The sequence below is a fragment of the Aquila chrysaetos genome, chromosome 8 (genome assembly GCF_900496995.4).
Source record: "Aquila chrysaetos chrysaetos chromosome 8, bAquChr1.4, whole genome shotgun sequence".
Lineage (NCBI taxonomy): Eukaryota > Metazoa > Chordata > Aves > Accipitriformes > Accipitridae > Aquila > Aquila chrysaetos.
In genome coordinates this window covers 38,936,832-38,952,589 of record NC_044011.1, presented here as the reverse complement: position 1 = coordinate 38,952,589, position 15,758 = coordinate 38,936,832, and the positions used below count along the sequence as shown (strand labels likewise).

At 48.4% G+C, this 15,758-nt stretch overlaps 2 protein-coding genes across 9 annotated transcripts in view; one reads left to right on the top strand and one right to left on the bottom strand.

Annotated features, from left to right (window-relative positions):
• Window positions 1-10,933, top strand: part of USP28 (ubiquitin specific peptidase 28) — a 30,569-nt gene extending 19,636 nt beyond the window's left edge. For 6 of the 8 annotated variants that reach the window (XM_030023623.1, XM_030023628.1, XM_030023626.1 and 3 more), the window contains 11 exons: window positions 268-496; window positions 1,926-2,129; window positions 2,685-2,824; window positions 3,011-3,196; window positions 4,131-4,226; window positions 5,236-5,414; window positions 5,509-5,587; window positions 5,961-6,040; window positions 7,070-7,193; window positions 8,032-8,230; window positions 9,687-10,933. In XM_030023623.1, the coding sequence (XP_029879483.1) occupies window positions 268-496; window positions 1,926-2,129; window positions 2,685-2,824; window positions 3,011-3,196; window positions 4,131-4,226; window positions 5,236-5,414; window positions 5,509-5,587; window positions 5,961-6,040; window positions 7,070-7,193; window positions 8,032-8,230; window positions 9,687-9,862 (1,692 nt within the window). In that variant the 3' untranslated portion in view covers window positions 9,863-10,933. The remainder of the gene's footprint in view (window positions 1-267; window positions 497-1,925; window positions 2,130-2,684; window positions 2,825-3,010; window positions 3,197-4,130; window positions 4,227-5,235; window positions 5,415-5,508; window positions 5,588-5,960; window positions 6,041-7,069; window positions 7,194-8,031; window positions 8,231-9,686) is intronic. The other 2 variants (XM_030023625.1, XM_030023632.1) reach the window with 2 other exon arrangements.
• A 3,273-nt stretch (window positions 10,934-14,206) lies between these two features.
• Window positions 14,207-15,060, bottom strand: CLDN25 (claudin 25). Its single transcript, XM_030022888.2, has one exon. It carries the CDS (start codon window positions 15,037-15,039, stop codon window positions 14,365-14,367), a length of 675 nt encoding a protein of 224 aa, XP_029878748.1. The 5' UTR covers window positions 15,040-15,060; the 3' UTR covers window positions 14,207-14,364.
• Window positions 15,061-15,758: the final 698 nt, after the last annotated feature.

Genomic DNA, 15,758 nt, shown 5'->3' with positions numbered 1-15,758 from the left:
GCTTTTTATTAGTAGCTGTCAGTTTAAACCGTCCACTTTATTGTACTTAAAAAATCCCAGTGATGAAGCAGAGGAAGGATTCTTTATGAGAATCTTGTTGCTTTTTTCCCTTAAAAGTCAGTTCTCGCTTGGTAGGAAATTTACCGTATGAATCAAGAGTCTCATGCCAGGCTGCAGCTATGAACTTACTTGCAATTTTCATAGAGAGGTCAGAAAAAATAATTTACTAAAAGTACGTCTGAACGCTGTGTCCGTGTGACCTTGCAGGTTCCCTATCGTTTGCATGCAGTCTTGGTACACGAAGGGCAAGCAAATGCTGGTCACTACTGGGCCTTCATATACGACCAGCCTCGAAAAAGCTGGCTCAAATACAACGACATCTCGGTGACAGAATCATCGTGGGAAGAATTGGAGAGAGATTCATTTGGAGGCTCGAAGAATGCCAGTGCCTACTGCCTGATGTACATAAGTGATAAGGTGTCCCGCTTCATTGCAGGTACTGGAGCCAAAACTGCTGCTTAATTAGACATTTGTGTATTGTCAGGTCTCTCTAGCCTGCATGATCGTTACGTTCCTCAGCTTCTCTTTGGCACAGTTGTCATTTGACAATGCAAAAAACTTCACCCCAGATAGAAGAGAAATAATTTGTTCCATACTCGATTCATTTCTAAATCCCTGATAGGCTTGAAAACGGAAGAAAGAACCATACTGGTGAGATTAGGTACAGTACTTTATGTATTATTAATGTGTATAAATGTTCAAGCTCCCCGTGTGCCATTTTCAACATGCACCCAGTGCTGGTTTTTTTCACTTTAACTCTTTATACAGTTTATGTGACAGTGGTTCTTTTATAAGAGCATGTGAAACGCCTCCTACTTTATTTCTCCTACTTTTATCATGCTTTCTGACTTGTTGCCTTGTTTTTTAGTGATATTGTTATACTGAACCTAAACAGTTCAGGTTTTTTTTTTTATGCGGCCTTTCCTAGTGCACAAGTTATTGGTAACAGTGGCTTAGACTTGCAAGTATGTTTGCAGTGCCAATATATAAATAGTTATGTGGAGAAATTGTTGTGCACGTGGCACTATACATGGCAAACAGCTGTAGAAGAACCTAATAATTTCACGCGTGGTTCATTTTGATGTAATAAATAGAAACAATGGAGAACTGTCATTCTGTTCGCTGCTAAATATGGCTGATGAGGATCTGGAGGTTGTTCTTTGTCTTCCTATGACAGTTCTGTTTCTGAAGTGAACCCATGATTTTTTTTTTTCCTCCTATTTAATGCAAATTTTTGTTGTTTTTTAAAGGTGCTTTGCTTTTACAATGGGTGCATAAGAAATACCTGGTGTAGGGAATTGCCATTTGCTTTTGATAAATTTTAGGACTTGTCTAAAGCTGATACAACTCGGGGTTTGTGCTATTTTATACCTGAATACTGAAGTAGATCTAAAAAGTGCTGAGAAATACCAGCATGACACTCCTGCTATGGAATCCATGTGGTTCTCTACCTTTATAGGCTATGTAGCGTTACAGGTATGTCTCCAGCTGAATTGTGAATTTTCCATCTATTAGCAGTTTAAATACCGTTCTCTGTACAATGGTAGCCCTTGAATAAGGATGCTTTTCTGACCTACTGCATCAGCAGGCGCCGTTTCTGGAACTGCTCTGCGATAAATGCCATCCAGTGGTAGAACAACACTGGATTTTGTTTCAGATAACTCTGTAGACTTGTCTTTATTTTTGCACTTTTGCTTATGAATCATCTTAAATTACAAAGCTAGTAGACAGTTGGGATTTTCTCCCATTTATCCCTCAGCCAAATGGATTGTGGCTTTTCATAATGTCGTATATTTGTTTAGTCTTTGATGGTGGTGTCCTGCTACGATGCATTTTGTTAAATGCCAGTCCTGCGTTTCTTCCAGACGAGGATGACTGCTCTGAGGCTGGACAGTTTCAGAAGGAAGTCGAGGCCTTGCCCCCAGAGCTGAGACACTACATCCAGGAGGACAACTGGCGACTCGAGCAGGAGGCAGAGGAGTGGGAGGAGGAGCAGTCCTGCAAGATTCCTCAGATGGAGCCTTCACCTGCTTCTGAATCGCAGGACCTCTCTTCTGAATCAGGACCAGGTAGCACCACGTCTGAATTTGCAAACCGTGTTGAAACCGATAACAGCCAGCTGGTCAAAAAATACCACTATGTTGGAGCCTTGCATAAATTTCTAGATATTTAGGAGAAACTGTTGATGAAGTAACAAAGGCAGCTGGTGGAGGCTCTGTCCTGGCAGTACGAAAGGCTAGTCTACTATTTTTGCATGTGCATCCTTCCAGGCTTGTCACCAGAAATGCTGTTTTCCATTTATTTAATCATAATGGGCTGATCTCATTTCACTTCCAGGCTTTTGTTTGTTTGTTTGTTTGTTGTTTTTTGTCATAAATACCGAGTAGAAACTGTTCAAGTGCTCTTCTCTGGAGTGGGAAGGGGTTACTTGGCAATACCTGATGGTGTGTGCCTTACCCACTGAAAAAGGGTATGCACGAGCTCACGGTGAGATGCCTTGATCTCTGGGATGAACGCCGCAGCTGTTTAATCCTGCGTAGACAAGCTACAAAACATTTTAGAACAAGAAAGCAGAAGAAGTCTTGCAGTTCGTGCTAACTAATACCACACCTCTGTCCTGACAGATCAGTCTTCAGTCTGTGAGCAGAGCGTGCGCTCTCTGTCCTCTGAACACGCCATGATTGCCAAGGAGCAGACTGCCAAGGCCATTGCAAACACCGCTGATGCCTATGAAAAGAATGGCGTTGAGGCAGCTCTCTGCGAGGTAGGAGCCAAGCCCTGGCCCAGGAAGCAACCTGTTCTTGTCTTTGTATTATTCTTCTTGATGGACCTTTGCCTTTTCCATTTCTGTGTAATTCTGTAGCTGTGCCACGTTTAACTCGGTCCCCTTTGCTTTCCTGTATTTTGCTTTGGTTTTTCTCACTCTTTTTCTTTTTCTTCTTGGCCACAGCCCAAGGAGGTAGAGCCAATGAAGGCCCAGCCGGGAGAGACAGCCCTTACAGTTCAGGCAGAACAACCACAGGACGCTAAGGAAACAGAGTCTGCTGCCCAAAGTAGCTCACAGGTCTCTGAAGTGGAAATCCCCAGTGTGGGGAAGATTCCTGTTAGATCTGATGCAGACGGATATAATGAGGAGGTACAGATCCCAGTGCAGGGGATTAATTACTGCTGGTCATTAACCTGTAACTTTGTAGTTAGTTGGCTTTGAGCTTTTCCTAAGATTGGGTATGATAGTAGTCTGTCCTGGAAACAGTGCTGTTTACAGAGTGCATTTTCCCACTGTGGAAATGAAGGTGGCCAGACCAAATCGTTTAGTAATTTCATTTCTAAATGCCATCAGAAACACAGCTCTGTAAAAGCACTCAGTTGCTAGATCTGCACGGTGTTCCTTTTAGTCTTCTTTCTGGCAGAACTATATCAAAATTGATCCCAGCTGTATTAATTTCTTTACAAGCCTCTTTACTGTCTTCAGTTACAGTTTAGTCCCCCCTCTCAAAGACATTAACTGCTAATAGCATAACTTACCGTAGCCTAGCTACCAATTCTTTGAATCTGACTATTTAACCGCACTTGTACATACTCAAGCAGCGTTTTGGAAGCTCAGTCTGTCTCACAAGTGCAATTGGATTTCACACAAATACTGAGACCGTTACCCCTTCAATATGTTTAATATATGTTTGTATGAAGTTGGCACAATGAACTGCTTCGCCATAGGCACTGCTCTCTTATTTATATTGCTTAAGAAGATTGAATGGGATGCAGAGGTGATATGGCTGGCATGCTTCACGTTCTCACGTGTTGAATTTACAAATTCAAGGCTTGGAGTGACCAGCCTGTAGACCTTGAACTGCTTAAAAAAGACCCCTGCATGTAAAATGCACGTGATAGATGGAGTAAGTAGTATACAAGTAAACCACAGCTCTGGCTTATTCCACTTATATTCATATGATCTCCTTTACACCTTATCTTTTGACAGTTTTTCTCACTCTTCACCATGCCTTCTCTTCTTCCCCTGTCTGTTACCGTTTTCCTTGTTCTTGTTTCTGTTTGTTTCCCTGCTTTCGTGGTAGGTGATGCTGAGTCCAGCCATGCAAGGTGTCATCCTGGCTATTGCAAAAGCCCGTCAGACCTTTGATCGAGATGGGTCTGAAGCAGGGCTTGTTAAGGTATCTCATTTGTTTGCTAAATCCAATAGTATGGATATATGTTTTCACAGAATGAAGAAGCTATGCTACATTGACATATCAAGAATGTGAAGGGAACGATTTGTGCGGTTTTTCTTCTAGTTAATGGCCTTTCTGTCCTGCATTTCTGCTTCTGCTCTCTTACTGTGACAACGTATCAGTGGGTTCTAAACAGTTTTTAGAGTTTGTAAGAAAGAACTCCCTCCTCCCAGGAGAAACAACAGCCTTTTTGTTTGTTTTCTTTTTTTTTTTACTTTTCACTATGTTTTCTGCTGATTCTTTTAGTATTGGCAGTTCTTTCAATCCATACAGTAAAAAGTAGACTTTCGTTGCGTGCCTTTCGGAATCTGTTGTCTGGGTCCTCAGCGTGATCGTCAGAAAATAAACCAGCACTCGTGAAATTTTTTTTTTTTTTTTTTGGTCCTGAACATGCATGCTTGCTGTGGCCTCTCCTGTAAAATGTGTCCTCGAGAAATGTGTGCGTTGAACAGAGGGATTTGAAAGAATAAGCACTGAATATTGAAGCTGGTGTTAGATTTTACAGGCTGGTAGATTTAACTAAAATGCCGCATGGGACAGATCACCTGTGCTATTAATCTACAGGAATATAAATCACAAGATACTCTTGCACCTTACTACAGATACAGGCGTTCTGCAATCGATTTTTACAACCTCGGCACTTGCAAGAGGATTACCAAAACTGTCTAAGGCAGCTATATGCCTCCTGCTCTGAAAGGCGTTCAGACACCTCAATGCTTTTGAAAATCGCACGCTTGATGCTTGGAGTTTGCCTTGGTGTGGATGCCTTTTGTTTATAGTTCCCAGTGTTTGTAGGCTTCTGTTCACCACTAGAATACAACCAAGCAGTGGAGGCTAGGTATCACCCATGGGAATCCCTTTGTTACAGGGCAGGTTTAAGCTTTGTATCAGCTGCTGTGGAATTGCCATGGACAGACAAGTGGGTGTGTTAGTACGTGTGTTTCATTGGCAGGCGTTCCACGAGGAGTACTCCCGGCTCTACCTGCTTGCCAAAGAGACCCCGACCCCTCAGAACGACGCCCGGTTGCAACACGTGCTCATTTACTTCCTGCAAAACAATGCTCCCCAGCAGGTGGTGGAACGGACCCTTCTTGAGCAGTTTGCAGACAAAAACCTCAGCTATGATGAAAGGTTTGTGCCGTGGATTCCGAGATGAGGCTTTTCTCATCTGGAAGCAGCTGGGGCCATCGTTCTGATTTTTTTCATCTCTGCTTACACGGAGCAGGTCAATTAGCATTATGAAGGTAGCACGAGCGAAGCTGAGAGAAATTGGTCCTGATGATGTCGATATGGAGGAGTACAAGGTGAGGGATTGGAGCGCTGCCTTTGATCCTTCACGCCGTCAGAACTGGTGCTGTCCAAAGCCGCGCGTGGGAAACGGGGAGCACGGCGCAGAGCCGCGCCAGCAAACGCAGCAGTCGCTGACCCACCTGTCAGCAGCGTCCTTGCTGTCTGAAGTGTGTGTCTGCAGAAGGATGCTGAAAGGGAGAATGCATACGCTGGGAGTCTCCTGAGGAGTGTCTGTGCAGTTGACTAAATTGATTTACGTGTCACTTATGAGAGATGTTTAAACCCTTCAAAGGGTAAAATCTGATGCGCTTTTGAGGTACAAAGGAATGTAAAACATGTGTGTGACGGGTGAAGCTGACGCTCTGCTTTCTTGCTGCTCCTCAACAGAGATGGCACGAAGACTACAGTCTTTTTCGCAAGGTGTCGGTTTACCTGCTTACAGGGTTGGAGCTGTACCAGAATAGAAAGTAAGTTACTTTTAATTGTGTGTTTGGACAAGATGAGCGATAGCCTAAAAGTAAATGCCACTTTGACAGAACAACTTCTTTCTGACCTGTATATTATGCTGGGGTACCAGCTAGCTGTCTGACAGTTTCTTAGAGCTTCCCTGAATTTTCCCCTCTGTGAAGTAGAGCTTTATATTCTCATTTCCAGAGATGGGTTTACGGGAATGGTTGCCATCACTTTTTTGTTTTTTTCCATTGGCCTCCTGTACCAAAATTAAACCGTCTTGAATTGGACATTATACTTTGTGTAAACACATGCTTTGCAGTGCTCTAGACTCTTAAGAAGTTTAAAAGGGCCTTTTTTTTTTTTTCCTCCTTGCTGTTTTAGAACCCAAATTTTACATTAGTAGTGCAGTGTGGAGAAGGACGATGCCATTTTAGGAAGGGTTTGTAATCTGAAAAGTGATTTTTCCAATCTGGAAAATAAACTGGCTTTCAGAAATGATTCATGGATGGAAACAGAATTGAATTTTGAGGTGATTAGCAGGGATGAGCCACCAAATGCAGGTGGGCAAATTGACCAGAGGCTGGGCGAGAGCCTGTTAGAGCTTCCCTGAATTGACCTAATCCCTGTCAGCTGTTCTGTTTTCTCATCACGGGGTTTAGAAGCTAGAAATGTGTAAAGGAACTGAAAACATTACCTTCTGCGCTTCCTCGAGCGTTCTCTCAAAGTGCAAAGATCCCAGAGCCATACAGAAAACGTTGACACTGGCATTCACGCTCAGGCTAAGTTGTAGACAAACGTGGCTTTAAAGGGCTCTTCCAAAGATGCTCATTTGGCATACTGGGCAAAAAGGAACATGAATTACTTGATGTAGGGCATCTGTTCATTTATGCTTTGGCAAGGAAATAAAGTTTTTGCCGTTGGGCCTGATGCTAGTTACCGTTCAGGCCAAGTGAAAAATATTTCCTGAGCTGACAAGCCTAACTGCGCTGCAGTTGTGACCTTGGCAGGGCCTGTGGGCTGGCGAGCTGACGCTCTTCTCCTAGGTACCAGGAGTCGCTCACCTACCTGGTCTACGCCTACCAAAGCAACACCAAGCTGCTGATGAAAGGAACCAACAGAGGAGTGAATGAATCGTTGATTGCCTTGTACAGAAGGAAGTGTCTCCTGGTTTGTACTGAGAAGCTCTACACTCATCCTTGGAGCAGAGGGGAGGGAGCAGACTGGGTGACATCGGCTCCTGTGGTGCAGTTCGCTTACTGGCTGCTCCGTGTGCATTGCCCACAGAATCAGGCCGTACCACATCCCCTTGTAGGAGCACGCTTAATTAACGTCCTGCATTTTCAGGGCAGGCTCAGATGCTGCTGATCACACTCTTGGGTTTTAGCTTGGCGCTTGTGTCGTTAACTTGGTGGTTGCGTTGTTTTCTGTCCGTTCGCTTCCTGCCCCAATATTTGTTTTTAATATTAATGGCTTCCTCTCTCTGAGTAAAAGATGATGTCCTTTTCCATAGGGGGGTGAAAAAACAGCATAAAAATGAGGTTTGTTTTTAGTTCACGCTCCATGGTTGCCAAGACCAGTGTCACTGTCTCTCTCGTGCCTATTGCTGTGGCTTCTGCCCCTTACTGAGTGCCAGCAGTAGTGTGGAAATCCAGGAAATAATAATTCAGTGAAAGAATGTGCCCTACGGCTCCCAGGGAATCTGGGTAAAGGCAGATCTGGACCTTGGCATCTTAAAACCGGAATTATAAATAAGCTATATGTACTCTCCTACAGTAAATTACACATATGTATACAAATATATATATCCGTTTGTTTTCTATAGTGTGATTCCTGTGATTAAAGGTGGTTATTCCACCAGAACCTGGTGCTTGGTTCTGTTAAGTCTTTGCATCTCTGTGTGGCCGTCGGTGAAGGAGCTGTTTGCCTTTCCAGACAGCATGCTGAGAATCTGAGGTCTGTGCTTGCATTTTAAAAGTCTGTCCCCCGGTTTTCCCTTCTCCCCTAGAAGCTGAACGAGGTGGCAGCATCTCTGTTCGTCAGCCGTGAAGAAGCTCGTGTTGCAGAGGGCATTAACATCCTGAACGAGCTGATCATCCCCTGCATGCACCTCATGAACAACTTTGAGATCTCCAAAGAGGACCTGGATGCCATTGAGGTCATGAGAAACCGCTGGTGCTCCTATTTGGGACGAGAAGACATGGATGGTAGGGGACGGCTGCTGGCCTTAACCTTTTTCATGCTGTTTGTGGGCAGGGCAGTGTCTAGATCTGAACTAGAGAGGGATTAAAGGACCGTTTAAAACACTACCTTAAATTCCTGGCGTTTGCACTGTAGCACGTTTTGGTGTTTCTGATTGTTAGAGGAGAAAGGGATTTGAAGCATCCATTGAATTGTATGATAGAAGAATTTAATCTTCTTGTGCACTAAAGCTGCTGGAGAAGGATTCATCTTCCCTGAAATGTGAAAAGCTACTTTCAAAAGAATGGCTTAGCGGTATCTAGATGTGCTTTGGTTTTCTGTTGTCTTACTGAATGGGGGGTTACCCCTAGATGGCAGGTGACTGCTGGCAGGCTTAGAGGCATAGGCAGGCTCCTCTTCAGGAGGGAGGAACAGGTTTTATCAGTGGCCAGAAACATGGCCAGAGTTGCAGAAGACTGGATGGGGGAGCAGACTCAGGGGATCTCTGCGTTCTGAAGAGGGAGTTGTTGTTTCAGAGCTGAATTTTGGTCCTGGGTAGCCATTCTTGTTCTGTATTGCCTTCTGTGGTCCGGAGTCGGGCTCCTGTGAGTACCCTCAGGTCATTTTTCTTAAGAGAAATTGATTCCAACACTCCTTCATCTGTGTGTGAAGGTTGGGGGAGTCGTTGCAGGAGTTTTTGTCATTAGCAGAGGGTAAACTTGCTGAAGGAAAATAATGCAAAACCACAGAGGTTTCTTCTCAAACTACTGTTGTAAAAAAATCGGATACGTCTATGCTAATACGCAAGTTTCCCATTCTTGGGCTTGCCACGATGGCATTTACTTACACAGAAGGTTTTAAAGAAGCAGAAGTAGGCTGCTTGCGCCTCCCGCATCATGTGAGCTAGCTCAAATGTCACCCCTTTCTGCCTGCTGCATCCTCTAATGTGCCGTCTGGCAGCGTTTGCGTGGCCTGCTCCTGTGGGACAGTCCTTTACCGGGACTGGACGATGCCTGCACAGTACGGGCTGACCTGCCAAGGCCTGAGATGTTACAGGCTGTCAGGTGCGCTTCGTTTCCTTCAGATGCAGTCAGTACTTGAGTGTTGCCTTGAAACATGTACTGGCCAGCCAGCCAGAAGTAACTACAACACCTTTGCGGGGAAAGCGCAATACCCTGGTGGGCCATGGGGTTGTCCCCGGGGCAGCCAGGTGGCAGCGGAGCTGCCCTCTTTATGGAGCCCCGGGTAGGCGGGTGAGACCTGAGGACCAAACAAGACCCAAGCCGGCAGCTGGTGCGACGCCTTCTCTGCGTCAGCAGACGCTGCTCATCCCCGCCTGCAGGAGATGGGCGGTTTTCAGTGCTGGAAGACGATTCTCTAAAAGGCGTCATAGCTTTTTAGCTCGTGGCCCTGGGGCCCTCTGCCATCTGGTCTTTTGCTGTTGCTGTGCCACTGACTGTTTCATCCTCTCCCCCTTGACAGCAAAACTGCAGATGAAGCTGGGCGAATTACTGCCCCGGCTCCTCGACTGCTCCACCGAGGTCATTGTTCTGAAAGAGCCCCCGAAGATCCGGCCCAACTCCCCCTACGACCTCTGCAGTCGGTTTGCAGCCGTGATGGAGTCCATTCACGGGGCCTCGACCGTGACTGTGAAATAGACTGCGGACTCCCCGCCGTGGCACGGTACACGCACTGCAGACCGCCCGCCTGCCGGGGTCCTCCTGCCGGGCAATGTTGGAAAGGGAGAGGGAAGAGGAGGGGTGATTCGCATTCAGAGCTGTGTTCTTTGTAAATACGAACGAATACAAAGCAGTATTGCACTTTTGAGAGAAAACGTTCAGCAGTAGTGCAAAGGACCTGAACCACTGTTCTAGCCTGACACGCCAGGTCCCTGGCAGTGCCGTCTGCCAAGGGCTCCCTGGGCCATCTCGGGAGGTTCTGCTCTTGGGCACCTTTCTAGCCACAGATCCCTGGGCCCGTGACGGTAGCGGAGCAAGAGACTGGCTCCTCTGGTGAGCTGGGCTATGAGCCATCGTTGATCTGTCAGACGCATTTACATCTTCCTGAATGATTAGCGACCAGAGATTATACATCCAGTTCTTGCCAAGCTCCTGCTAGCAGGAGTCCGAGTTGTGTGATTAGGAGGCAGAGAGGGAACGGTGGCTCATGCTTTCTATCGTGTGGGCAGTCACGCGTGCCGCTGCATATTTTGGTCAAGTCAAGCGGGCGTTTGCCTTTTGTATTTTAACTGGCAAAAGGAAATATGCAGGAGTCTGCCTCTGAGAAAGGCACAAGCAAACAGTGGCAGTGACAAGAGACAGGACGGGACTGTAAGGATTGTCTCCACACACTCATGCTACAGCAATAGCTTGCCGGTTAAGGGAGATCACGCTCCCCGAAGGGTATTCCCCTCTCGGATCAGAAGGCAAACTTCCTTCTCCTCTGTTGGATTTTCAGTGCTGGATTATTGTTGATGACAACTTGTGAGGGCTATAGAATCGGTTCCTTTTATGTTGGTGGTGGGTTGGGTTGTTTTTTTATTGACTTTCTGTAAAAAATGTGCCCATTTGGATTTCCTTTTGCGGGCAGCCTGTACTTGCGTTTGAGCTGCGGCAGTTGTTTTAAACCAAATGTTCTGAGTAAGTGGAGGGGCGGATCCTGTTTGTTAGGACTATGCAGATTTTTCTAAAAGTGCAATAAAAGCATTTGTTCTACGTTAGAATGAAAAAGCTCCCTCCGTGTTTTTATTTTGCTCCAGTGTTATGCCTTTAGTTTCCTCCTGGCTTCAATATGAAGAAAGGGAAGCAGAAAAAAAAAAAAAAAAAATGCTGGCAAAGTAACGCAGAAATTTCTGCGGCTCGATGAAGCTCCCAGACAGGCAGCACAGTGTGCCGGCTCGCAAGCTCCTCTTGGGTCTCCTGTGAAGGCAGCAGGGCACTTGGAAGCCACCGGGACACGAATTTCACATGCTTTAGCATGTTCGCTTTGTTTGCTTTCGATGCTGGGAGGTTTCTTTCGAGTCTCCTTCTTCAGAGTGAAGAATCTGTCCTGGAGCCCTTTCCCATTGCAAGCCGCTCTGTGTTAACTCATGGGGTTTTGGAAGAGGGAGTCTGCCGTTCCCAAGCAAGCAGCAGTAGGTAAGCATTCACATTAAGTCAGTGAAGAGGAGGAAAAACGGCTCTCTTCCTGTAGCCAAACACTCTATTTTCTTTCTTAATCGGGGAATTGAAACATTTAATTACATATTGAGCTGCTAACATGACCCTATGTTATAATGGCACCCTTTTACCGGCTGCTGCTGGCATCACTCTGACAAAATACAGATTTCTTGTCAGCAGTGTAGGAAGAGGGGAGACACACGCACACGGGTGAGGGTTTTTTCCAACACATTAGGCAGATGTTTCTAGGACTTGTTCCTAGTGCAAAATTTGTTGTAATTAGCAGAGCTATCTTTGAATGGAAATTGTCAGCACGGTCCCACCATCCTGTCGGTGTGCATTTCTCCGTTATTTAGGAATAAACAGCTCCCATGGGAGAATCCTGCGTTCTCCCAGTTATTTTAGGATAAAGTAGAAGTGCCGTTGTCTATAGAGACTCAAGCTGCCCATGCCCAGACAGTGAGCCGTGCCTTTTCCCAGTAACGGGATGCTGCAGAGCTGGGACTGCTGCTTTTTCAGGGTTTTTTTCCCTGTCGTCGTGACGGCTGTCGTGGTTTAACCCCAGCCAGCAGCTAAGCACCACGCTGCCGCTCACTCGCTTCCCCCCTACCCAGTGGGATGGGGGAGAGAATCGGGGAAGAAAAAAAGTAAAACTCATGGGTTGAGATAAGAACAGTTTAATAGGACAGGAAGGAAGGAACTAATAACTATAATGACAATAATAATAGTAAAATAATTGGAATACACAAAACAAGCGATGCACGATGCAATTGCTCACCACTTGCCAACCAATGCCCAGTCAGTTCCCAATCGGCGATTTCTTCCCCCCAGCCCCACTCCCCCCAGTTTATATACAGGACATGACATCACGTGGTATGGAATATCCCTTTGGCCAGTTTGGGTCGGCTGTCCTGGCTGTGTTACCTCCCAATTTCTTGTGCGCCTCCAGCCTTCTTGCTGGCTGGGCATAAGGAGCTGAAAAATCCTTGACTTGGTATAAACAGTACTTAGCAACAACTGAAACCATCAATGTGTTATCAACATCCTTCTCATACTAAATCCAAAACATACCACTATACCAGCTACTAGAAAGAAAATTAACTCTATCCCAGCCGAAACCAGGGCAACAGCTAGTGGAAGGATGAGACCTCCAACTTCCTTCTCAGGGTAGTTTGACTCCAATGAATGAAAATGTTGAACTTTTGAACAGAGACCCTGGGGCCGCGACACCGCATACTCAACAACTGCGCTCACTCCTCGCAGCCAGCAGACAACTTGCAATTTCTAGACAGCTTTTGCAATGCTGTTGCTTCATTCCGACTCGTAGGCAGTAGGATGTGATTTGGGGAGAGAATCCTGAACTAGGAGCAGCTGGTTATTCTGACTGTCACGAGACAGTAGCTTTGCCCCGTTCTTTGGGTTGCTGCCAGAAAGTGAAATACCCAGCTGATGTCCAAAGCCGGCTTTAAAAAAAAAAAAAAAAAAAAAAAGCAAAGGCTTCTCACAAGTGCAGGTCGTTGCCTGGAAAGTCGTGATATTTGGGTCGGGCTGGAAGGGAGGAAGGGAGGAGCGTCCCCAAGCTGGAAACCTTTGCTTGGTGTCTGGTCCTGCCCTTTCCCAAGGGCGTGGGTGACGAGTGATGGCCAAAACGGACTCTCTTTGCTGCCTGGGTTGCTCAGACCTCTCCAGGGCAGCTAGCGGCACGTGCATGTCTTTGGAAAGCATGCTCACCAGCCAAGAATTCTGCCCTCTTGGCCCCTCTGTTCTACCTCCCTTGATCTTCGTTAGGAAGGACTGAGCACCTGCCTCTCCCCCCTTAACTCTCTGCACAACTGGCTGTCCCCCAAGTCCAGGCAGCATGAGAAATGCCTGGGGAGAATCTTTTTTCTCTCTCCCTGCCTACCCACTCCTTTCTCTCCCCTGCAGCTGAGCAAAGTACAGGTTTCAAAAGGGGACTTCTGGAGGACGGCGGACTTTGCTTCCCCAGGAATGCTGGTGTCGGCTGGGGGCTTCCTTGAGTTCGGTCACGCGCCCATGGCTTTTAGCCTGTGGGGATTAAACCCGCGGTGAACTCGGTTTTTAACCAGTGCTGTAGCAGCGGGCTGGCTTCTGTCGGGACTCTGGGTGTTAATCCAGCCTGATGTTCCGTGCTGTTGGTTGCACAGAGGCGTGCAAGCAGACTTTATTTTTACAGCTGAATCAGGAAAATGTGGAAGAAATGGTTAAGGAGACCGGCAAAACCCCACTCTTGCATCTTCTGCACAGGTAAATGATGCAGTTGAGAAACTTTCTACACGAAGGTCAGTGGCATGCTTACAGCATTATCATTTTAGCCATGAGAAGATGAGGCTACTGCAGGGGATACGGCCGCTGGCATCCTGTCTTTGCAGCAGGAGCACTCTTTGGTACCGCCTCGTCTCTCATTTTCCTTCTCCCCCTTGTTTTCCACCTTTCTCTCCTTCCCCCCCCCCACCTCTTTTCTGGACAGACCAACGCATTGTTGGAGCGGCAGCGCCGACCCTTGCAGCTCCCACCCTTCATCCCCACTCGTGCCGCGCCTCATGTAAGGTGCAGCTGTACGTTCAGAGCACAGAAACACGCTGCCGATGACCGCGATAATTTATTGTGAATACAGCAGAGTGATGCGGACAGGCAAGGAATGAGCTGCTACAGAGGCATGGCTGCTAGCCATGACAGACTCGGCTACAGGGGATGCTAACACAGCGTCATCCATAAGCGACGCTATCGCAAATGTCACAAGGAGTACAAAGTGCTGCCCACCGCTCTGCCTCTGCCTTGTTGCCTTCCCACGCTCGCTCGGCAAGTGCTGCGGGGAAAGCTGTTGCTCCCTAAAAAAGAAAAAAGTGAAGCAGGCACACGGAGGAAGGAAAAAAATCTGCAGGGTTGCCGTAGGAATTAGCAAATCATCCTGTAAAACACGCAGGAGCCGTCCCTGCAATGGGAAGAGCTGGGAGGCGGGCAGGGCACGGCACCCCGAGTCTCTAGATGACCAGGTCTGTGGTTTTGGGGTGTGGGTGGTGGCCCCCAGCTGCACCCCGCGTGGCGGGGGGCTGGCGGCAGGCAGGGGCCGGCAGCATTGCGGTCCTCGTGGAGCGGGCGCTGCAAGCGAGGAGCAGCCCACCGGTGGCGAGGAAGGCTCCAGCAAACCAGCCCAGGAAGGTGGCCTCCCCGAATTCCCACCGGGGGACGATGTCGGGGACGGTGTCGTCCCAGAAGTCGAGGACGGTGTTGTAGGCGACCCAGGAGATGGGCGCCAGGGTGGCCATCCCCGCCGTGCCAAACGCCGCTCCCCCGGCGAGCAGGAGCCACCGCTTTAGTCCAGGTTTGTCCTCGCAGGCTCTCCAGCCCTCCAGCCCCGGGGCGGCGAGGAGGCACCCCAGCAGCCCCAGCCCGTTGGATAGGCACATCAGGAGGCGGGAGATGCGCAGCTCGGGGGGCAGCGCCAGGAAGGAGCCGTGGGCTCGGCACTCGACAGCCCCTTCCTCCCGGGCGATGCAGACCTGCCAGAGCCCCATGGTCCAGACCTCCAGCTCGTTCAGGTCCAGGTTGAGGCTCTTCCAGAGTGGCACGAAGGTGGTGACGCAGGAGGAGACCCACCCGAGGATGGCCAGCAACATCCCCCCTGCCTGCGCCTTCGCCCGCCAGCTCCCGGCCATGCTAACGCCGCCCTGCTAACCTGCACGACGGGCCGAGATAAGCCGCCCTGAGTGGCGGCCGCGGGCATTAACACTTGTGGAGCAGCGTCCGCCCCGCCGCCGGCCGCGTCTGGCGCCCGGGGCAGTGAATTCAAGCTTGTTCCTCCAACGCCGGGGTGTGGCCACGGTCATTTTCCAGCCGTTGTTGGTTTTTCCAAGCTAAAAGGAAAGCGCGCCCGGCTCGGCAGAAAAAGCCGGGTGCATCCCCGCCGTGACTCTGGCTGGGGTCCCACCGCTGCCTCACCGCGCCCGGGAGGGTTAAGCCAAAGCATGCAAATCCTCCGAGCCTCGGCCACCCTGAAGCGAGAGCCTTGGCAGGGAAAGCGTCTCTCAGCAGCAACGGCTCTGGCCATGGTGGGACGGGGAGGGGACCCCGAGGTGGGATGCAGGCAGCGGAGAGCCGGAGTCAGGCTCTTCTCAGGAGGGTTTGAGGCATCGACCCTCATTCAGTCGTTAAATAAATCTGCAAAGGAGCCCTCGAGAGCTGCGTCAAGGATGAGGACGTCCAAGGGAGGGTGTGCCTTTGCCCGCCGCTCGCAGGTGGGCACTGATCACCCTGTCCTGCACCTAGCGCCTCACCAGGGGACACGGTTCTTGGTGCTTGACGTGAGCAAACTCTTGCCTGGAAGAAGATATCCTGCTGCAGAAAAAAAGATGGGGGAAAAGGTTGGGCCGCATCG

What these genes read in the sequence shown, in the direction of transcription:
- CLDN25 (XM_030022888.2), bottom strand. Translation starts at nt 15,039, where the DNA reads ATGGCCGGGAGCTGGCGGGCGAAGGCGCAGGCAGGGGGGATGTTGCTG.